At 43.4% G+C, this 24,188-nt stretch overlaps 1 protein-coding gene across 2 annotated transcripts in view; it reads right to left on the bottom strand.

The window, feature by feature from the left end:
• lrrk1 (leucine-rich repeat kinase 1) overlaps positions 1-24,188 on the bottom strand; it is an 86,876-nt gene that overhangs the window by 43,469 nt on the left and 19,219 nt on the right. For both annotated transcript variants that reach the window (XM_080884373.1, XM_080884374.1), the window contains 12 exons: positions 23,138-23,364; positions 22,658-22,785; positions 16,203-16,366; positions 15,885-16,022; positions 14,714-14,826; positions 11,943-12,013; positions 9,178-9,307; positions 4,617-4,729; positions 4,075-4,289; positions 3,516-3,680; positions 2,202-2,374; positions 1,908-2,028 (listed from right to left, as the gene is read on the bottom strand). In XM_080884373.1, the coding sequence (XP_080740499.1) occupies positions 1,908-2,028; positions 2,202-2,374; positions 3,516-3,680; positions 4,075-4,289; positions 4,617-4,729; positions 9,178-9,307; positions 11,943-12,013; positions 14,714-14,826; positions 15,885-16,022; positions 16,203-16,366; positions 22,658-22,785; positions 23,138-23,364 (1,758 nt within the window). The remainder of the gene's footprint in view (positions 1-1,907; positions 2,029-2,201; positions 2,375-3,515; positions 3,681-4,074; positions 4,290-4,616; positions 4,730-9,177; positions 9,308-11,942; positions 12,014-14,713; positions 14,827-15,884; positions 16,023-16,202; positions 16,367-22,657; positions 22,786-23,137; positions 23,365-24,188) is intronic.

The following is a 24,188-nucleotide window of genomic DNA, read 5'->3' on the forward strand; positions in this document are numbered from 1 at the left end:
GCAGTGATGTTTTGGGGCTGTCGCCGAGCAACACGGACTTTCAACTCCCGCCACAGATTTTCTATGGGGTTGAGGTCTGGAGACTGGCTAGGCCACTCCAGGACTTTCAAATGCTTCTTACGGAGCCACTCCTTTGTTGCCCGGGCGGTGTGTTTTGGATCATTGTCATGTTGGAAGACCCAGCCTCGTTTCATCTTCAAAGTTCTCACTGATGGAAGGAGGTTTTGGCTCAAAATCTCACGATACATGGCCCCATTCATTCTGTCCTTAACACGGATCAGTCGTCCTGTCCCCTTGGCAGAAAAACAGCCCCATAGCATGATGTTTCCACCCCCATGCTTCACAGTAGGTATGGTGTTCTTGGGATGCAACTCGGTATTCTTCTTCCTCCAAACACGACGAGTTGAGTTTATACCAAAAAGTTCTACTTTGGTTTCATCTGACCACATGACATTCTCCCAATCCTCTGCTGTATCATCCATGTGCTCTCTGGCAAACTTCAGACGGGCCTGGACATGCACTGGCTTCAGCAGCGGAACACGTCTGGCACTGCGGGATTTGATTCCCTGCCGTTGTAGTGTGTTACTGATGGTGACCTTTGTTACTTTGGTCCCAGCTCTCTGCAGGTCATTCACCAGGTCCCCCCGTGTGGTTCTGGGATCTTTGCTCACCGTTCTCATGATCATTTTGACCCCACGGGATGAGATCTTGTGTGGAGCCCCAGATGGAGGGAGATTATCAGTGGTCTTGTATGTCTTCCATTTTCTGATGATTGCTCCCACAGTTGATTTTTTCACACCAAGCTGCTTGCCTATTGTAGATTCACTCTTCCCAGTCTGGTGCAGGTCTACAATACTTTTCCTGGTGTCCTTCGAAAGCTCTTTGGTCTTTGCCATGGCGGAGTTTGGAGTCTGACTGTTTGAGGCTGTGGACAGGTGTCTTTTATACAGATGATGAGTTCAAACAGGTGCCATTCATACAGGTAACGAGTGGGGGACAGAAAAGCTTCTTACAGAAGACGTTACAGGTCTGTGAGAGCCAGAGATTTTCCTTGTTTGAGGTGACCAAATACTTATTTTCCACCCTGATTTACCAATAAATTCTTTACAAATCCTACCATGTGGATTCATGGATTTTTTTTCACATTCTGTCTCTCACAGTTGAAGTGTACCTCTGGTGCAAATTACTGACCTCTGTCATCATTTTAAGTGGGGGAACTTGCACAATCGGTGGCTGACTAAATACTTTTTTGCCCCACTGTATACAATACTGGCACCACCTGTGCTACCCCCTCAGTCTCCTAGTAGACACAACGATGGTATCAATTTGAAAATTCTAGGTGACTTCCTTCACCGGTTATCGCACTCACAAGAACTTGCGCTTAAGGTTGGGAGATAATGTTTATTATAAGTGAATAAATAATTAAAACTTCTGCATAGAGTTTGCTGACAAAACACATGGTTATAAAGATTACTATATCAGTCTCCCACTGCTAGGTCATTTAAAATAACTCTTAAAAACACTTTATACATTTATACAGAAAGCAAACACTATTTCTGAAGGGTCAAAGTGCAACACTGTCTCTGCATGTACATGATTATAATTGATCGTGGCTCAAGAGTTGGGCGTTCGCCTTGTAATTGGAAGGTTGCCGGTTCGAGCCCCGGCTCGGACAGTCTCGGTCGTTGTGTCCTTGGGCAAGACACTTCACCCGTTGCCTGCTGGTGGTGGTCAGAGGGCCCGGTGGCGCCAGTGTCCGGCAGCCTCGCTCTGTCAGTGCGCCCCAGGGTGGCTGTGGCTGCAATGTAGCTGCCATCACCAGTGTGTGGATGTGTGTGTGAATGGGTGGATGACTGGATGTGTAAAGCGCTATATAAATACAGGCCATTTACCATTAGCTTGCTTACCAGTCTGCCTAGCAGTTTGCCACCACAGGCTAAGCTGCTGTTATCTTTCATGGAGAGAACCACTTGGTAGATCAGCATCTTTAGACCATCAAATCCCTCCAGAGTTTTACAGGACACTTCACTGAAAACCAAGAAAAGCACGCACGCGTATACAAACACACAAAAGAATAAATACTCCGAAAAGAGATGATCTGTAAGATGGTCTGTAATTTGCACGAAGTAAACAGAGCAAAAACAATATTGGCATGGAAGTCGAATGTTAATAAGCAATAGAAAAGTTAAATGTGTACTTACTGCAAGTGTTTGTAGGTGATATCAGGGTAACCAGCAGCTCGAGTCCCTGATGGGGATCGACACAGAGCCAAAACGTAAGCCCTCAGTGTCGCCAGTCTCTCCGTACGAAACTTGGTATCAATAAGATCCAGATGTGTTCCCACTACAATCACTGCAGAGTTAGGGGCCCGAGCCTGTAGAATACAGCACACAAGCAAAGACATAATAACTGACAGCATAAAAATGACAAAATAACCTGAAGATTTGATTTGTAAAACAGAGAATGAATACCGATGTGTCACAGGTGTATCTATTCTATTAGTTTAATATCAATAATCACTACTACTGGATTTTTTTTCATGGTAGATGTCAGTTTATTATATAAGATCAATTCATCCACCAAGCCACATACATTTGTTAAAGATCTTGGGCTCTAACTAAACCTGGAATCAACACACCATACGCAGCTCTGCTGTTGCTGGGGTCACTAGTCTGACAGACTTACATTGACTGACACGTCTGTCTGGAGTAAAGTTTCTGTTCTTCTTTTTTATAGCTAAAACTCAAAAGACAAAGAACTTGGAAAACATTTCACTGTGGTCAAAAAAAACAAACAGAAAAAATCCAGGAAGCCTAATTAGAGACCATCCTTCAAAAGACAATTTCAGAAGTGATGGAAGCAACATTCTTTCCATTAACACGACTGCCATGTGGCTCGTTTATTTAGTCAAAGAACAAAATTCTGTTTCTTTAAACCGGAACACCTTCCACTCACTCTTACCACACACATATTTTTATTACAGAAAGCTCATCAGGTTCTTATACCCAACGACTTGAGTCTTTTAGAAAATAAAAATGGGGAGGATCTCACCAGGGGATCCACTTGCCCAGTTAGGAGGTCACGGCCCTGAGTGTGCCGACTACCACGGTTGCCTTCACCTCTACATCTTCTCGAGCTCCTCTCTCAGCCCTTATGTTCCTTCTTCCTGCTGTTGCTATCACGTGGTATAGCTATTATATCTATTACTACACCCTTCTTCCTCTGCTTGTCCACCACTACTACTATGTCCGGTTGGTTAGCCATCACCAGTTTGCCCATCTGGATCTGCAAGTCCCACAGAATCTTAGTCTGGTTATTCTCAGCTACCCTCGGAGGGGTATCTAATTTCGACCTCTGGACTTCCACGCCATGCTCAGCAGAGATTACACATGTTCCTACATATTGCTGCTCTATGACATCCACACTTTTACACAAATCTCCCTCATGCGCCTCCAGCCTAAACATCCTGTGTGAATTGTCATATCTCTCACTATTGCAATAAAGAAAAAAATTACCTCTATGTTGAGCAGCCATGTCTGCAGGTTGGCCACAGCTTCCTCTCCCATTGCAAGGTTCCAGATGACCACATACAAAGCCTTATCAGTAAAGAAACACTGATTCACTGTGGACATGCTGGCCTGACCACCAATGTCCCACACATTGAAAATCACAGAGTCTTTCTGTGGGCAGCAAAATGAGAGCTAGGTCAACTTTAAAGCATGAACTGAATTTGAGAATAGGTGATTATGTATTTTTGTACCCACCCCAACCCCTTTGGTTTAACAGTCCAAAGAATTTCTTGTCATGTCAGAAATGATTTTCTTTCATGGTAGTGTTTAAGCTAATCATAGCACAGTATGAATCCTTCTCCACAAAGATGCAAACTGACTTTGAGTGGAGAGATGTTTGTCCTTGCTTAAGAGCGTAATCGAGTAGTTGCAGGGGTCCCTGACCACAGTGCAATGTGTAGATTTTTTTATCTCTAAAATTTAGACCATATAAGGGTCATAAAATGATTAATAGAAATATCTGTGTGTGCGTGCATAAATACTACGTAATGTCTGTTTCCCTCACTTTGTTCTTGCCTCCACTAGGTTTATCCAGCTCCCAGACAGAGGTGGAGATGCTACATTCTGCTGGGGTGAAGGGGGAGGCTTTGCCAGTCTGCAGAGCCTCAAGGAGGGCTGACTTGCCCTGCCGTGGTGGACCAATCACCAGCATCTTTAACAGTTTACAACGCTCTGCTTTTCGAAGCTGTGCCCGGAGGAAAGCCAGGACCGATGCAGGACCTGCGATACCAGCGTTAGAGAATATGATCACATCTCACAATGACAGGAAATAACAGCTGGCAACAAACCCAGCACACTTCAATTTACTTTTAAATGCAATGCTTAGAACTTATGCTAACTTTTTTAATTGTTCATGTACATTTTTAAAAAAAGTAATTTTGAATTTTTACTCCTTGCATGTGTTTGTAAGGCAATATATGATGAGGTAAGAACCAATATAAATGTTATGAACAACAGACTATAAACAAAAAACCAAAAAAAGAAGCCGGCACATACAAACCCCTCGATTAGGCACAGTCATTGAACAGAAAATGCAGGTGGAAATACCTTCTTTTCTTATTTCATGTGGAACATTAGTAATGTTGAGGTCTTCGATGTCCAGCTGCCACAGACTGGAGAGCTGACCAAGCTCTGTTGGAAGCTCCCGGATTCCAGGATTACTGATTCCAGAGAAACTACATTAGTCAGATTAGTCATATACACACACACACATATATATACACATGTATACATATATAAATGTGTAGATAGATAGATAAGAAACATCAACGATAGAACCTAATGGGCCACTGAATCCCCCTGTGAAAGTCCAAATATATAGAAAAAACATTCTTCAGAATAAATGACATTGAGAAATTTGCTGTTTGGATGAAACAACTAGAAACAGCTGTAGGAGGAGAACTGGATTCATGTGTGGAGCAAAAAGAGGGCAATACAAATGCTACGGCAAGGAGGAGTCAGGACGCCAGGTCAGGGGGGAGATATCATCACCCCCACCCGAGATTGGGTACATAGCCCCAAGTGCGATAGGAGAAGGATCGTTGAGTGCGAGAGGAACTGACCTGAAAGATAGGATCATGGCCAAGCTTGAAACCTGGATCCCCCGTAGCCGGTTACCAAGATTACGTGAAGTACCCTCAGAAGGTCTGCTAGATGATGTTAATGCAGCACTACGGGCAATACCTACAACCACGATTACCGACACTAACAAGCTGATCTACAATACGGCAGCAGTGATCAGTGAGATGCTTGGCTACAAGTTGAACAGCCACAAGGGGCAGTACCCTCCATGGAGAAGGAGGCTAGAGGGCAAGATCAAAGTAGCACGGAGGGAGGTTAGCCAACTAACGGAGCTGCAGAAAGGTGCGACAAAGAAGGTGCATAAAAAATACAGCAAGCTGTCCATACCTGAGGCCTTGGAAACTGCCAAGCAAAGACTCACAGCCTTGGCCAGCCGCTTGAGGAGGTACACCAGAGAGATAGAAGGCAGGAAAATAAACCAGCTGTTCTCCACAGAACCAGCAAAGGTGTACTCCCAGTGGCAAGGGAACAATAAGAGAACAGCACCACCAAGGCTGGAGACGGAGCAATACTGGAAGAGCATATGGGAGAAGGACGCAACCCATAACGGCAATGCTCAGTGGCTAGTGGATCTGAGGGCAGACCACAGCGACCTCCCTGAACAGGGTCAGTAACCATCACAGTGGCAGATATCCAAGAAAGGGTCTCCAGTATGAAGAGTTGGACAGCACCAGGGCCCAACATGGTTCACGCCTACTGGCTGAAGAAGCTGACTGCACTCCACGAGCGTCTGGCAGCACAAATGAACCAGCTGCTAGTTGACGAGAGACACCGGAATGGCTAACCGAAGGTCGGACGGTCCTGATCCCCAAGGACCCCAAGAAGGGACCGGTCCCCTCCAACTACCGACCAATAACCTGCCTCAGTACTACATGGAAGCTCCTGTCAGGCATCATATCGGTTAAGATGAACAGGCACATGGGTCAATACATGAGCGGGACACAGAAAGGAATTGGCAAGAATACCAGAGGCGCAAAACACCAGCTACTGGTAGACAGGACAGTCAGCCGAGACTGCAAGACCAGACTGACCAACCTGTGTACTGCCTGGATTGATTACAAGAAGGCCTATGACTCAATGCCCCACAGCTGGATCCTGGAATGCCTAGAATAGTACAAGATCAATGGGACCCTAAGAGCCTTCATCAGGAACTCAATGGGGATGTGGCGTACAACACTAGAGGCCAACTCCAAGCCCATAGCACAAGTCACCATCAAGTGCGGGATCTACCAAGGAGATGCTCTGTCCCCACTGCTGTTCTGCATAGGCCTGAACCCCCTCAGTGAGATCATTAACAAGACTGGCTACGGATACCGACTACGGAACGGAGCAGTTGTCAGCCACCTCCTGTACATGGATGACATCAAGCTGTATGCCAAGAGTGAACGAGACATCGATTCACTGATCCATACTACCAGGCTATACAGCAATGACATTGGAATGTCGTTCGGACTGGAGAAGTGTAGTCGGATGGTAACAAAGAGAGGGAAGGTAGTCAGAACTGAGGGGATTGAACTACCAGAAGGCAACATTGCAGACATAGAGGACAGTTACAAGTACCTGGGGATCCCGCATGAAGAGGCCGCTAGAAAAGCTGCAACCACCAAGTACCTGCAGAGGGTCAGGCAAGTCCTGAGGAGTCAGCTGAACGGTAAGAACAAGATCCGGGCCATCAACACGTACGCCCTGCCCGTGATCAGGTACCCTGCTGGGGTAATAGGCTGGCCAAAGGAGGAGATAGAAGCCACTGACATAAAGACAAGAAAGCTCCTTACCATGCATGGAGGGTTTCACCCCAAGTCCAGCACCCTGAGGCTGTACGCTAACCGGAAGGAAGGGGGCCGGGGACTGGTGAGTGTCAGCACAACAGTCCAGGATGAGACAACGAACATCCAAGAATACATTGGGAAGATGGCCCCAACTGACCGAGTGCTCAGTGAATACCTCAGGCAGCAGAAACCCAAGAAAGAGGAGGGAAACGAGGAACCATCATGGAAGGACAGGCCCCTGCACGGTATGTACCACCGGCAGATAGAGGAGGTGGCTGATATCCAGAAATCCTACCAGTGGCTGGACAAAGCTGGACTGAAAGACAGCACAGAGGCACTAATCATGGCAGCACAAGAACAAGCTCTGAGCACAAGATCCATAGAGGCTGGGGTCTATCACACCAGGCAAGACCCCAGGTGCAGGCTGTGTAAAGATGCCCCAGAGACAATCCAGCACATAACAGCAGGGTGCAAGATGCTAGCAGGCAAGGCATACATGGAACGCCATAACCAAGTGGCCGGCATAGTGTACAGGAACATCTGTGCCGAGTATAACCTGGAAGTCCCGAGGTCAAAATGGGAGATGCCCCCAAGGGTGGTGGAGAATGACCGAGCTAAGATCCTGTGGGACTTCCAGATACAGACGGACAAAATGGTGGTGGCTAAATGTCTGTGAAGGTTCTCAGTCATCCAGGTCATCGTAGTCAAAGAAAAGCGTCTGGACTTCTTTAAGTTGCTTGAAGACGTTTCACCTCTCATCCGAGAAGCTGCTTCAGTTCTAAGGTCAAATGGTGGAGAGTCCCAGATATAAACCTAGTGGGAGAAACCCCCCACAGAGGGACAAAAGGACCCCCTGATGATCCTCTAATCGCCTGAGCCAAGGTGTGTAACTGGGCGTGGGTCCCAATCAGCCAGAGTTTCGGGTGTGTTCATTGTGAAACCTGGCCCCACCCTTATGCGAATTCCTGAGGGAAAATGGCCCAGGATGTGAGTGTCTGAGAAACACTGTATTTCAGACCCAGCAACCAGAACAGAAACTGGTTCACCCGAAAGACAAAACGCCAAAACACAAACTTAACAATGTGGTGTATGCTGTACAGTGCAGCGAGGAATGCTCAGACCTCTACATTGGAGAGACCAAACAGCCACTTCACAAGCGCATGGCACAACACAGAAGAGCCACCTCCACAGGACAAGACTCAGCAGTCCATCTGCATCTTAAGGACAAAGGTCACTCTTTCGAGGATGCCAATGTTCACATTTTGGACAGAGAGGACAGATGGTTTGAAAGAGGAGTGAAAGAAGCATCTATGTGCACTGTGAGCGACCATCTTTGAACAGAGGCGGGGGTTTACGACACCAACTCTCTGCCATCTATAATCCAGTTTTGAGATCCCTCCCAGACGCCTTAACGCCCACTCACATCCTGGGCCATCTGACCTCAGGAATTCGCATGATAAGGTGGGGCCAGGTTTCACAATGAACACACCCGAAACTCTGGCTGATTGGGACCCACACCCAGTTTCACACCTTGGCTCAGGCGATTAGAGGATCATCAGGGGGTCCTTTTGTCCCTCTGTGGGGGGTCTCTCCCACTAGGTTTATATCTGGGACTCTCCACCATTTGACCTTAGAACTGAAGAAGCTTCTCGGATGAGAGGTGAAACGTCTTCAAGCAACTTAAAGAAGTCCAGACGCTTTTCTTTGCAAGCTCCTTTGACTACGGTGGTGGCTAACCAACCGGACATAGTGGTGGTAGACAAACAGAAGAAGACGGCCGTAGTGATCGATGTAGCGGTTTCGAATGACAGCAACATCAGGAAGAAGGAACACGAGAAGCTGGAGAAATACCAAGGGCTCAGAGAAGAGCTCGAGAGGATGTGGAGGGTGAAGGTAACAGTGGTCCCCGTGGTAATCGGAGCACTAGGTGCGGTGACTCCCAAGCTAGGCGAGTGGCTCCAGCAGATCCCGGGAATAACATCGGAGATCTCTGTCCAGAAGAGCGCAGTCCTGGGAACAGCTAAGATACTGCGCAGGACCCTCAAGCTCCTAGGCCTCTGGTAGAGGACCCGAGCTTGAAGGATAAACCACCCGCAAAAATTGGTCTGTAACTGCAGTGTCTGACCTGCACATCCCATATATTGTTAACAAAAAAAACAATTTTGAGGTTTGTAACTTTTTAAAAATTGAATCAATAACAACAGTGTGAAATATGAGGAAGGACAGGTGGGTGTTGGCAGACAGACAGGGGAACTTACTTTGAGAGGTAGAGTTCATTGAGATTGTGCAGACCACAGACTGATTGGGGAACACATTCCAGCTGGTTGTCATTCAAGTAGAGCAATTCCAGTGAATCACGCAGAACATCAGGGAACTCTATTGCACACACTAAAAGAACAGAGCCACAGATAGCAAATTTGCTCAAACACACACAGGAAGATACAGTTTAACCACATACTATACTACATACACAAAAGCACTGGGTAACTAATGGCCCACCTACAGGAATGTCTTGGCAATGATGCTCCAGGTGTACACGTTTGCGCTGATATTAACACCAGAGGAGAATTTGAACTCTTCAGTCAATCGAGTAACTGGAGGCTATTCAGTATCATGTGCCTCAGCAATAAACAACGCTGCTCGGCAACTACCGTAATTGTCGGGCTATAAGCCGCTACTTTTTGCACAAGCTTTGAACCCTGCGGCTTTTAGTCAGGTGCGGCTTTTCTATGGATTGTCCATGATTTTTGTGATATCGTAAGACGATTTGTTTTGTTTGTTCCGCTGTTGTACGGCACTACGTTGCCTGGCAGAAGGATCGGGGTTCAAGAGTGGTATGTTGGTCACATGTCCATCCGCCAGGCAACATAGTGCCGTACAAGTAGCGCGAAAAACAAACTTCAAAGTAGCGCTACGCGTTCAGCGGGAGTCGTGGATGACCAGCGGCGATAAACTTGCGAAAAGCAAGTTATGCTCAACTCCACCGGTGGATTCTGACAGCGTGGAAAAGTGCGAAAACATCCACGATCACCAACGGATTTTGAAGGGCTGGACTGCTGCATGATGGTGAGGAGGACACCGCCACGGCCCTTCTGAGGGTGTTCGACTCTGACACTGACAATGAGGATTTCTTTGGTTTTGAAAGTGACAACGAAGGAAAGAAGCTGAGAGTGGATGACGAAGCCATCCTGAGCCTGTTCGTATCCGACACTGGAGAAGAGGACTTTGGTGGTTTTAGTGCGCAGGAAGAAGAGAAAGATGGTGAATGGCTGACTTTTCTGCTTGTTAAAGCCGTGTCACTGCACCTGAGCCTAAAAGGTAGGCTGAATCTATTTTTCTGGTGTGCTGTAGGTTACTGTTATGTACTACATGTGCAAATATGTACCCATAACTTGTTTTTAAAAATATTAATAAAAGGGGTGTGTCTCCAAACAGCCATCTCTTTCCTGACAATTCGCTTTGTGCATATTCTCTTACATATGATAAGTCAACATTGAAACACCTGCGGCTTTTAGTCAGGTGCGGCTAATGTATGTACAAAACAGGATTTTCCCCTGATTTTAGCTTGTGCGGCTAATATTCAGGTGCGCTTTGTAGTCCGGGAAATACGGTATATGTCGTCTGCCACTTTATTGCTGAGTTGCTGTGGTTGCTAAATGCTTCCACTCTGCAATTATACAACTTACAGTTAATCCTGGAATATCTAAGAGGGAAGAAATTCCAGGAACTGACTTGTTGCAGTGGTGGTATGCAATGACAGCTCTTTAGAAGAACCATTTCTTTCACAAATGTTTGTAAAGGTAAAGTGCATGGCTAGGTACTTGTACTTAAAACACCTGAAAACACTTGTCAACAGACGTTTGGCCAACTTGTTGTGTGACAGAAACACCAGCAAAATACAGAGTGTGTCATCAGCGGCCAGAAGAGACAAGGATGCCACCCCGAGGATGTCGGCCTGTCTCAGCAACGAAAAGCCCTGAGCATCCAACATGAGTATGAAGGAGAGGAAAGCAGTCACATCACTTAGTAATGACAACAACATTTTCATCCTTCTGGCAGACAAAAGTTGGTGCATGGCTTTGCTAAACCAGAAGGACTATGATAAGAAAACTTTGTCACTGCTAAGTGACAAAAATACTTATGAGCCCCTAAAAAAGAGACCCAGGTAGTGGTTACAGGATGAGGGTAAGAGATTGTCTGAAGCAGTTAGAACAAGGCAATGCTGTTGACCGGACCTCATACCACAGGCTATACCCAGGGGAAGCTGCACCAAATATGTATGATTTACAGAAGATGCATAAACAGGGTGCACCTTTAAGACCGATTGTCTGTATGATCAACTCAGTCACCTATAACTTCTCAATTCAATTCAGATTTTTTCAGTTCTTTGCTACATAATTACATATACATATACAGTGGAACCCCGACTTACGAATACCCCATTTAATGAAAAACTCACGTTACGAAGGCACTTAACGGCAATATTTCTGCCCGTGTTACGGCAAAATACCTGCGTAATGAAATTCGCTGGCTCTGATTGGCTGAGCCCAGAATGCCTACAATGCCTTCCGAATCATCAATCACCCCCTTGGCTTTCGTACATGCGCTTCGCTGTTCCATTTGAACGACATATTGTTGTTGCAGTTAGCAATTAGCCTATAGCCTATCGTTCACTCAAAAGGCGCGATGGGTGCTTCGACTTACGAAAATCTTCGACTGACGAAAGACCCTCAGGAACGAATTCATTTCGTAAGTCGGGGTTCCGCTGTATATTAGTGCTGTCAGCGTTAATCTCGTTAAAATGATGTCAACGTGGCAAATCTGTGCGTGGGGCTGCACGAGGTCAATGCGTTAGTGCCGTCCAGCCCCTCACTCGCTAAAGGAGATTTGCTGTGTTAATGCGGTTATGGCATCTACGTCATTTCAACGAGATTAACGCTGACAGCACTAGTACACACACACACACACACACACACACACACACACACACACACACACACACAAGCTGGGAAATGACCTCTACCTGGGTCTGGGTCCCTCCTGTTCCACGTCGTCAGGAAGGCCAGTCTCCTGGATTTGGGACTATCCTCTGTTCTAATGGACACATTTTAAAATACAGTTAGCAGACCACTCGTGTGAAGAACAGTGACTTTAAAAATCAACAGCCCTGATGATTCACCAGAGTTAAAGTAATAAACTGTATGCAGCTATTCCTTTTCTTGTCTTCTCAATCACTGAGAATGGAAGATAAATTTATATGTTCAGAAATCTCTACAGAGATTATAGACAAGACTAGACAAAATGAAACACAGATTATACACCAGTGTCAGTTTTTAGGTTTTTATAATTATGTAATTATTATTATATATATCAGTATAACCATCTCAGAAACATATCATTACGTACAGCTACTTTCAATAATATTGATAACTTTTTAGACTCTTTCTCTCTGGTTAATTTTTCTTGCGCTGGGACCAGTATAACACACACCATTTAGTTAAACTACAGGAATATCTTAAAAGACATAAAGACCTGCATAATGTTCAATGTGCTGCTTCTATATTCAGATAAATCTGAGATTATTTTACTTGGCCCTAGAAATCTTAGAAATATGGTATCTAACCAGATGTTTACATGGATGGCATTATCTTTAAGACCTCATAGTACCATAACAACTCAGAAGAGCAGTTTGCTCTCAGCTGCTTTACTTGTGGTTCCTAGGATATTTAAAAGTATTATGGGAGGCAGAGCCTTCAGCTTTCAGACCACGAATGGACCCTTAGTTGTGCTGCAATATCTGCTCCTTTGTGCCAGGAGGACCAGGATGAGGACTGCCTCAGCCCTACAAAATGACCTCCAGTATGCCACTGTTGTGAATGTCTCTGACCAATCAGAAATGACTGGCATTTTTCATTGAATACCAGAATCGTTGGGTCCATCCTGTGCTTCTCCCAAATGAGACCAGGTTTATCCTGAGCATATGCAACAGAGGTGAAAGGGTCAGTAGAAGCTGTGGAGAATGTTGTGCTGCCTGTCAGCTTGATCAGTTTTGGTGGTGGGTCAGTGATGGTTTGGGGATACGTATCCATGAATGGAAGCACAGACCTCTATGGAGTAGGCAGTAGCACAATGACTGCTATTAAGAATAAAGGTATAATCCCTCGACCTATTGTATGAGCCTAAGCTGGTGCAGTGGGTCCTGGGTTCCGGAGTTAGTGTAGGACGATGCCTGGCCCCATGCGGCAAGAGTTTGCAGGCAGTTCCTGATGGATGGCCCCCAAATCCAGTACAATAACTCTGTCTGTGTTTTGGCCCATTCAATGACACCAGGTTGTCCCCCAGACTGTCCAGGAACGTTTTTAGGTTCTGGTCTAGATCTGGGAGGAGATCCTCTCAGAACCCACGAAGCTGAAATAGTTTTAAATTCCTGTTTTGTTACGAAACAAAGTGGGCAAATGAAGTGAATAACTTTTTCAATAGCTCTGGTTTTATCTTCAGAAGCCCACAGACCTCAACAGTTGGTGATTCTGGCATCACACTTGCTGAAAACCCTGGAAAGACTGGCTCTTGCTTATCTTTGGCTCCAGGTGAGCTTGTGGCTGAGAGTTTAGCTTTATGCAGACGGCTCAGGGTTTTGGAGTGCAGAGGGAGCTCCTGAAACCCTTCTATGACTCTATGGTGGCATCAGCCTTCTTTTATGGTGTGGTCTGTTGGAGCAGCAGTTTCTCCTCTGGACACAGGAAGAAACTGAACAGGCTGTATTTTGGGGTGGCCTCTAGACCGGCTGAAAGAAGAAATTCTTTAAACCAGTTTGCAACAGCGTGACACAGTTATGTGTGTGATGACTTCTTTGCGCGTGTGGTTGCTTAATTCTATGTGCAACGGTTGATGAATTTCTGTGCAAGTGGCAACGAATACCTGCGTCAGATTTTGGTATTCATTGGAAAATGCCAGTCATTTCTGTCCGGTCAGAGATATTCACAATACTGGCCTGCTGGAGGTGATTTTGTAGGGCGGAGGCAGTCCTCATCTTAGTCCTTGCACAAAGGAGCAGATACCAGTAAGAGATAGTAGTCCTACTAAGGATTAAGGACTTCCTATGGCTCTGTCCAGCTTTTGTAGATTAACTACCTGTTTCTTTAAATCGGCTCCATGGTATTCACCCACAAGACCATGAAAAGTAGCTGTGTATGCAAAGCAGACCCACTTACGTGCGTGATGGCTTCTTTGTGTGCGTGGTTGCTGAGTTCTACATGCAAAGGTTGTTGAATTTCCATGTGAGGATTTCTATACCTATCATTCATCTTTTTTGTTAGCACATGGGCACCATACAATTTACTCTGTACCATTTTGAGGTGCTTCAGTGAAATTTCAGCAAAATCTCACTGAAGCCCCCCCTCCCCTTGCACTGCATATTATATCTACAGTTTACACCAAAAGCATGAATCTAGTTGTAAACTAGTGTAAACCTGAATCATTCTGAATTTTAATGCCAGTAATTGAGTCAATTCATTTGTAAAAACAAAGTCATGAAAGGGTGACAGATGTAATCTATATATTTTGAGCTTAAGCTCAATTAAACACATGACGAGCTTAAACTATCCATAGAAGTTAAAAGCTTGACCTAACAAGATTTCATAACAGTATTCAAAATCAATAATTAATGAATAAATCAGTCGACTCTGTTCATTCACTGAAGTGTTATGAAAGCTTAGATAGACTCAGCATGAGTCCTCTGGACCAGTTGACTATACATGTACATAATGATGTTGTGTTTGTGATGACAGGACGTACTTGCCCAGATGGTTTTGAGAAAGATCAAGTGTCTTGAGCTTAGAGCACTTCCACTTATTGGGGGCTGGGAGTGTTGTAATGTAATTCTCACACAATCTCAAAGAGACCACAGCCTGATAGGACAATGAATGAGAAGACAAATTAGATACTGCAAACCACACATTCACTTTTTCAATCCAAGGAAAATACAGCTGGCTGTTTATGGCTAAGGTGGTCTCTGGTAAACGGCCTGATTCTTATACAGCACTTTTCTACTCTCAAAACACTTAATACAGCATGCCACATCCACACAAGCACTTTCTTCTATGCTTTAAGTGCTTACTAGCTAACATTCACACACATTCACACTCTGATGGATGCATCCGAGAGCAACTTGGGGTTAGTATCTTGCCCAAGGATAGGGACTCGGGGAGCCAGGGATCAATCCACCAACCTTCTGATCAGTAGTACAGCCACCCACTGGTGATTCAAGTATACTGTATCATTAACAATGCCAATAAGGTCATAAGCAATAGGGAAAGTTTGCTAACTGCAGTGACCAAACAGTCTTCAGACAAATGTATGAAAAATACAATAATATGATTAAGCCACTACTTTGGAATGGACTTATCAGAACATCTAGGATAAAGTGTTTTAAAGACTAATATTGTATTCCCTTTTGCCTCCTTATTTGCTGGTTCTACCTCAGTTTGTCTAACCAACGGTGTCACAACTGTGAGACAAATAACTACAAATAAATAAAATGAAAATGAATAAATCTAAAGAACCTTTAACATTTTTTATCTTACCCATCCTGTAACTCAGTCTACCCACAGTAGTATAATACAGTAATATAACTATGTTATAATGTTTATTAACTGATCGTAGCAGTTTAAAGCTTGGCTGTCTACTGTTATATTAAGAGCACTACAATCCATGCACCAAATATAATCTGCAGGCTGAGCCAGATATTTTTGCATCTAACAGATTTATGCTGTATTTGTTTTAGACTGCAGAACTTAAAAGATTCATGAAGCCAAACACAGAGAAGTAGTGCCATCTGAAGGTTGTTCAGATCACTGCTACTACTTTAAGTAGTCAACCGTTTGTTTGCTTGTTTTTTAATTAAGAGATTTTTCCATCTTGATGAATATTAATATATCTAATAAAAGATCTACATCAGTGCTCCTACCTCCAGTTCAAAGATATATGAAGGAAGTTCCTTCAGACTGTTGTCAGAGAAGTCTACTTCTTCCAGATGATTCCTCCAAAAGATGGAGATGGTGTTTGGAAGATTCTCAATCAAATTGGAAGAAGCTTTGCATTGCTTCTGCACAGGAAAAGACAGAAATATATATATTAGTGTCACTATGCATAACTTCTAAAAGGCTGATCTCTGTGGGTGAATGTATAGAATCAGCATCAAAATGAAAACGAAAAAACCAAGGCTAACTGCATCTGCAGTATATTAGTGTTGAAAAAACAGAAAGGAATAATTATGGCTTTTTACCAGTGGACAGGCCCAGGGGTCAGGGAAGGTGCTCAGCTTGTTCCTGCTCACATTGAGGAGCCTCAGGGATTTCAAACAGTGCATGACAGCTGTGGACAGACTGGTCAGGCAGTTTTCAGACACATCCAGCTCCTCTAGCTTACGAAGACCGATCCAGTTAGTGGCTGTTAGAATGGAATTAAACAACACATATAAACTAGACATTAAAACTAGTGTGAATTACCACAAATAAAAGTGGGATGCTCAAAAACGTATCTGACACACTACGAGAAAAGTGATCTAAAAATCCATTTTCATTTTTTCCCCACATTCTTTTTGCCCACTTATAAAGAAAGAAATAGTCTCTAATCGTTATGGTTATTTAATTGCAATGGAAATATGATGCATAAAAAAAGACAATAAAATATATAAGTTGATTTGCATATCATTTAGAGAAATAATGACTTGTTGTTGTTTGTAAGACAAACATGACATGGCGCTCACAGTCACTTGTATGTTCTCTTAGGAAGCATTTGTTTCAGAGCCAAATTCCTGTTTGTGCCTCGCCCTGAAACACAAGAGTTTTTCACCTCCCTCTCCTGCCAGTGGTGCAACTGATCTTTACTCCTGATGTCAGCCTTTTTCTCACAACATAAAACTCTTCAGTTCTTTGCTTCTGATGACTCTCCCTATTGATTCTATTGTCCTCTTAAAGGAGCTTATGCATGCTCAAAATTTCTTCAGTATCCAATAGCACAATATTTGTCAGATTTAATAAGCGAGCTTATGCAATAGCACACACTACATTTGTAGGATTTATTAGTGCGAATGAGTACCTTCTAGCCAGGGTTGCTGCATTCATTGCTGCATTTGTCTTCAGCAGACAGGTGGTTCAAATCTTTGCATTTGGTGACTGGTGATTAAAACTGAAACCATTGACCCGTGTGTCATGGATTCTCCCATCTTTCAGCAAATCAAACCTATTTTCCTCTGTTTTTAGTTTGTATAGGTTTTCTTGGCACTGAAACAGGTTTCTTAAATAAAACTCTTAAACTGGCAGTTCATTATTCATCACACACACACACACACACACACACACACACAGCAAAGTAGAATGGATGTGCAAATGCTCTGGTTTTACTTGAGATTCGTCAGTTTAAATAATTAAAATATATAATTCCACTCTTCAGGTGATTTAAAGAATATGGGATTTCAACATTCATTCATATCCATGTAGAAAACTATACAAACTGTGTTTGTAATGATCTAACCCCTGTGTACTGTTGATATGTCCCTGTGACTTTCTTGAACAAAGAATGAGTGTGAAGATCTAGAAAACAACTGAGTGTAAAACGTGTTCAAGGTCATGACGCACTCTTGGTGTCTTCATTATCAGGCTGGTGCCTACATGACTGTGAGAACTGAGCTCGCTACAGCTGAATAGACAAAGATTGTACCCACACAATCGGTACAGGAGTGGTTATTATCTTGCGATCCGGTCGTTCAGTCTGACGTCACTAGCCGTGTCTGGGCCTAAACTCCGCTGCAGGTCCATATATCAAACGATCACTGTGGCATTACTGAGAGTTGAAAAACTGTCTAAAGTCTTTCATCTTTAATAAAATGATCAGCGTTCTGCTCTACCAGGTGTAACAATTGAGTTTAACATCCAGGCATCCATGAAAACGGAATTTATGACATTTAACGGAGTTAGAAGTTAGCAGGGAGTTAGCTCGCTAGCTTCTATCTAAATACAATATAGCATGTCCTGACTGCGGGGCTTTGGAAACAAATTAAAACGTACAGCTCTGCTATCACTTCCAACATAAATGAAGACAGAAAACTAAACAGCAGTGACGTTTGTAGGGTTACTGAAGTTGGGCTAGCTGGTATATAATGATGTGCTACGTGACCGCTAGCGACACAGCTATGTTAGCATAATATAAACAAGCTAACTTTTTTCCCACTGGATAAAAGTTAAAGTGAGTGTTCTCGGTGGTCAGGAACAAATGTAATCGCATGGCAGGATGCTGTAAAAGGACCAAACTTCAGCCAGGAGAACAACTGAGATAATCCATCCACAATACGAGGTTAGTCATTCATATACTGCTGCATGGGCTGGGCTGTAGTTACATCCTAAGGTTTTAAAAACTGAGCTTAAATAAATGATTAGCGGTAATAAAAGCCGAGGGAGGTCAACAGTGATCACTGACTGTTTTAGGAGCTTTTTGAGATCAAATAGAAGAAAATACATAACATTAAACATGTTAACATGCTGTATTGGTCCCTTTGTAAAGATTTTAAAAGAGTCTTTCAACAAATCTCGGAAAATAAGTTCAGTTTCGATGTTCCTTTTTTCCCCTACAACTATAGACAATGCCTTTTGACCTCCAAACATGGTCTTAAGAGTTCATTTTGGTCTCATCTGACCAGACTATATTCTCCAAGTATTTCACAGGCTTGTCTAAATGTAGAGCAAATGGTAAACAGCTTTCTCTTCAGCAATGGAGCCTTGCGTGGTGAGCGTGCATACAGGCCAGTCAGGTGAGCGCATTATTATTTATTTTTTTATTACATTTTATTTAAACAATTGTATGTGCTGATTCTAGGTCTTTCTGTAGTTCTCTGCAAGCAGTCCTTGGCGCTTTAACTCCTCTGTCTGAAGTCTTGCAAGGAGCAGCTCTCTCCACTTCCAGATTATAGCCACAGCAGCGCCGACTGAAAACTCCAGTAGTTTAGAAATTGTCAGAAATGTCATCAGTATGTTTTGCAACAATAAGATTGCAAAGGTGTTTTACCCATCATGACATGTTTCTTGTGTGACACCTTTTCAGAGGCCATCAATTGGGACCAAACCAGCTGATATTAATTTGTTTTGTAATTACTTATAGATTATTTTAGGTAGTGTCACGACTTTCCATGCCTTTTTGCACCTCCCTTTCTTCATGTGTTCAATACTTTTTACCTGTGTCATTTCTCAGTATTACACATAATTTATGGACATGGTTTGATTTCTTTGTTACAAATTACAGCGGTCCCTTGTTTATCGTGGGAGTTAAGTTCCACAAATAACCCGTGAGAGGTGAAATCCAATAAGTAGCCAGCTTTATTTTTTACAATTACTATAGACGTTTGTAAAACCCCTCACTACACACTTTATACACTTTTCTCAGACAGGCACAAACATTTTCACACTTTTCTCTCTTGTTTAAACTCTCAAAGTGCAAACCTTCGTAGAAAAATAAGTCCAGTATTATAGAATGAAACCAAAGGAACCAACAGGGGCCTTCGACGGTGCAAAACGTTTCGTCGACATTGTTGTTTGTTGGGGAGAAAACTTACAAACACACACTGCAGCACTTCAGAGTCACACTGCCAGCGATCGAAGATTTACAGTGGGGCAAAAAAGTATTTAGTCAGCCACCGATTGTGCAAGTTCCCCCACCTAAAATGATGACAGAGGTCAGTAATTTGCACCAGAGGTACACTTCAACTGTGAGAGACAGAATGTGAAAAATAAATCCATGAATCCACATGGTAGGATTTGTAAAGAATTTATTGGTAAATCAGGGTGGAAAATAAGTATTTGGTCAATAACAAAAATACAACTCAATACTTTGTAACATAACCTTTGTTGGCAATAACAGAGGTCAAACGTTTACTATAGGTCTTTACCAGGTTTGCACACACAGTAGCTGGTATTTTGGCCCATTCCTCCATGCAGATCTTCTCGAGAGCAGTGATGTTTTGGGGCTGTCGCCGAGCAACACGGACTTTCAACTCCCGCCACAGATTTTCTATGGGGTTGAGGTCTGGAGACTGGCTAGGCCACTCCAGGACTTTCAAATGCTTCTTACGGAGCCACTCCTTTGTTGCCCGGGCGGTGTGTTTTGGATCATTGTCATGTTGGAAGACCCAGCCTCGTTTCATCTTCAAAGTTCTCACTGATGGAAGGAGGTTTTGGCTCAAAATCTCACGATACATGGCCCCATTCATTCTGTCCTTAACACGGATCAGTCGTCCTGTCCCCTTGGCAGAAAAACAGCCCCATAGCATGATGTTTCCACCCCCATGCTTCACAGTAGGTATGGTGTTCTTGGGATGCAACTCAGTATTCTTCTTCCTCCAAACACGACGAGTTGAGTTTATACCAAAAAGTTCTACTTTGGTTTCATCTGACCACATGACATTCTCCCAATCCTCTGCTGTATCATCCATGTGCTCTCTGGCAAACTTCAGACGGGCCTGGACATGCACTGGCTTCAGCAGCGGAACACGTCTGGCACTGCGGGATTTGATTCCCTGCCGTTGTAGTGTGTTACTGATGGTGACCTTTGTTACTTTGGTCCCAGCTCTCTGCAGGTCATTCACCAGGTCCCCCCGTGTGGTTCTGGGATCTTTGCTCACCGTTCTCATCATCATTTTGACCCCACGGGATGAGACCTTGCGTGGAGCCCCAGATCGAGGGAGATTATCAGTGGTCTTGTATGTCTTCCATTTTCTGATGATTGCTCCCACAGTTGATTTTTTCACACCAAGCTGCTTGCCTATTGTAGATTCACTCTTCCCAGTCTGGTGCAGGTCTACAATACTTTTCCTGGTGTCCTTCGAAAGCTCTTTGGTCTTGGCCATGGCGGAGTTTGGAGTCTGACTGTTTGAGGCTGTGGACAGGTGTCTTTTATACAGATGATGAGTTCAAACAGGTGCCATTCATACAGGTAACGAGTGGGGGACAGAAAAGCTTCTTACAGAAGACGTTACAGGTCTGTGAGAGCCAGAGATTTTCCTTGTTTGAGGTGACCAAATACTTATTTTCCACCCTGATTTACCAATAAATCCTTTACAAATCCTACCATGTGGATTCATGGATTTTTTTTTCACATTCTGTGTCTCACAGTTGAAGTGTACCTCTGGTGCAAATTACTGACCTCTGTCATCATTTTAAGTGGGGGAACTTGCACAATCAGTGGCTGACTAAATACTTTTTTGCCCCACTGTATGTAAATTTGACAAGCTGAACACATTCTGTACTGTACAGGAGACACGGCACGAGACTGATTGACAATGGTCTACAGCCAATCAGGAGGCAGAACACAATGCGCTGTAAGGGAAAAAAAAAAGAAGCAAAATTCCACATAAAAAATCTGCAAAACTGCGAGGTGACAGGTGAAGCGCGTTATAGTGAGGGACGACTGTACTGCACACGTTTGTAAATCTTAGTTTACACTTGTGGATCACACTGTGTGCATTTGTAATTAGAGTGGGTTTAAAATATCCATTTTAGTTTGAATAATGCGATACTAACTCAGGTTTTGCCACTCCGACCAAAATTCACCGAACCAGCAGCAAAAGAAAACTACGCTTCACGTTTGAAAAATATCATCATGAAATCCTTTTGCGTTTACTTCCTGCACATCGTGCCTCTCTCTCAGTGTACTCAGAGACCAGTTTACCATCAAAAATCTGTTTTCTGCATTATGCGCTTATTATGCATCAGACTATCGCTGTGTACGGCGCTGACGGCTGCTGTTTTCTTTTCCCAACAAGAAAGGCTCATTTCTGCTGTTCAAAACTGAAGAAATGTAAACTTTTTAAAATAATTAAGGTTATCTGCTATAAAAATCTAGGCCAGGAAAATCTCCTTCATGTTTTTCTGTGTTTTATCCTCAGTTACTTTGACACAAAGGCCTCTGCTGCGATGTTTACACCTCTGATGACGTCTCACCAATGATCTGAATTAGAATATTTCTGATTGTCTGAGTAAAAATGGAATCAAATCAGTTGCCCAGCCTTATTTGGACCCCTTTGAGACAAATTTCCTTCCATACATGTTCATCTGTTTATTTGAACATTTTTTCCTTTATCTGTGATGTTCTTTCACCTGCTCATCTCTGCAGGATGTGAGGTGGGAAAGACTGTGTGACACCCATGTGAGAAGGGGAGAGTCAAAATGAAACTACACGGGTGTTTCAGTGCAATAAAATAAGACTTAAAACCAAACATGATGAGCCTGAAAGATGAATTGTGAAATAAATTATGTTTACACAACAAGTGCATCCATGCTACCCTCGCTCCCTGTCAGTGCTGGGAGACATCTGAACTTTCATTGACCCCCCCACCTCAAAGACTCTAGTAACAATACATCTAAGACTTATTCTCATTAAGTTTATTTTGTTTTTCAAATGTTTTATATTTATTATTTAATACATTTATTATTTACTTCTTAATGTTTTCTTTCTTTCTTTCATTTCCGTACCCCTAAATTTATGTGGTTACACACAAGTTTTATTTCAAGTACAAAGAATCTGACTCGCCTCGTCTATACAGTAGCTGACTTATACATTTACTGTTTCAGTCATCTCACCTATATCTGTTGTTCCATTTAAGGCAAAAAAAAATAAAATGGTTAGGGTTAGCATATCTCTGTCCATAAGTGCATACAGCAGTACATACATAGAAGAAAAGTTGGAACATACTTTTAGGGAGGTCAAACAGAACTGTGAGCTGGTTCTTGGCAGCAGAGAGTTTCTGGATGCGAGTGAGATGGAGAAGTCCAGGTGGCAAACTGCTCAGCTGGTTCTCAGAGAGATTCACCTGTTGTAAACTAAAGCAGAGGAAAAATGGAGGTTAGGGTTATCCCTACCCTACAATTACATTTGTCTATAAATCAATTAAGTATAGATTATCAGGATAGCCAATCACATGGCAGCAACTCTGTGCCTTTAGGCTTGTAGACACGGTCAAGAAGAGCTAAGAAAATTCATACCAAGCACTGGGAAGAAAGGTAATTTACCTGATTGTGAACAAGGCAAAGTTCAGTGGCAAGACAAAGACCAAGACAAGAAAAGGGCAACACACACAAAATTATTAGCGTGTGAATGACTTTCCTTTGCTAATTTTTAAAGTAAATCGACAAATTCCCAATGGAGGCGTTCCAGGACTGTGTCCTCATGTACCTGGAGCAGATGACTTCCTGGGAGTTGTTTGCTAAAGGAAGCTCCTGAAGTTCATTGTTAGAAAGATCCAAAGTCCTCAGACTGATGAGACCCCAGGGCACCACGGAGGGCAGAGAAGACAGGCAGTTAGATGACAGGTCCAGCTGGGTGATATGCGCAGAGACATCCATGAACCAATCCAGCTCCAACCAAGGCAGCTGCAGACCACGCCAACACACACTGACAACCTACACACAGACACACACAGGGCAATGTTTTACTAGACTGTGAAGAACACAGATGCATTCAGAGCTACCTCTCACAACTCTTAATGGTCACATATTCTGAAAATAGTTAATAATTTATTAGGGCTTTAATTATGTTAACCCTAAAAAAACAAAATGCTTGGACACTGCTAGCACGGGGCGCCCACACAAACGCAAAGCAGGAGATGAAGCGTCGCTGAATATGTTTCCAAACCAACTTCATTCTAAGACAAAGACTAGAAAATCTGCTGAAGCAAATCTGCCCTTTGGCTTCACCTGCACAGGTGCTGAGGTAGGTCTCCCTGCAGGGTTGGTTTTCCCTGCATCAGGAACAGCGCTGGGCTGTTTAAATCAGGGACAGGATCCAACAGCTGTTTATGTTTTTGAACCCATTTTGCACAGAGAGGCATTTTTTGAAAAATGTATTGATAACAATGTTGAACATTATTACACAGGAAACAACAACAACACATAAAATAATGACACCGTGACGCCTCTGCCTTTGTAAATGGAGGGACAGTAACTGTGTGTAAAACCTGCAGACAGTCAGATTAACAGTATTTCGTCTCTATCATTCTGCAATTCATCTCATGTAAACAGTAACGTGGCCACAGCGTGACGTGAAAAAGGCGCATACCTTTGACGCTGCGTGACCAACTCTGTATTCCTCGTCCACACGGAAACGCAAAAAAGGAGTTTAAAAAAAAATCTCAGTTTTGATTCGAAACGTCGTTTACGTGGACGAAACAGCTGCGTGTTCAAAATCACCCGTGTAGGTGCGGACGCAGCGTAAACGAGTTAGTAGT

Source organism: Rhamphochromis sp. 'chilingali', assembly GCF_963969265.1.
Source record: "Rhamphochromis sp. 'chilingali' genome assembly, chromosome: 6".
NCBI classification, from domain to species: Eukaryota; Metazoa; Chordata; class Actinopteri; order Cichliformes; family Cichlidae; genus Rhamphochromis; species Rhamphochromis sp. 'chilingali'.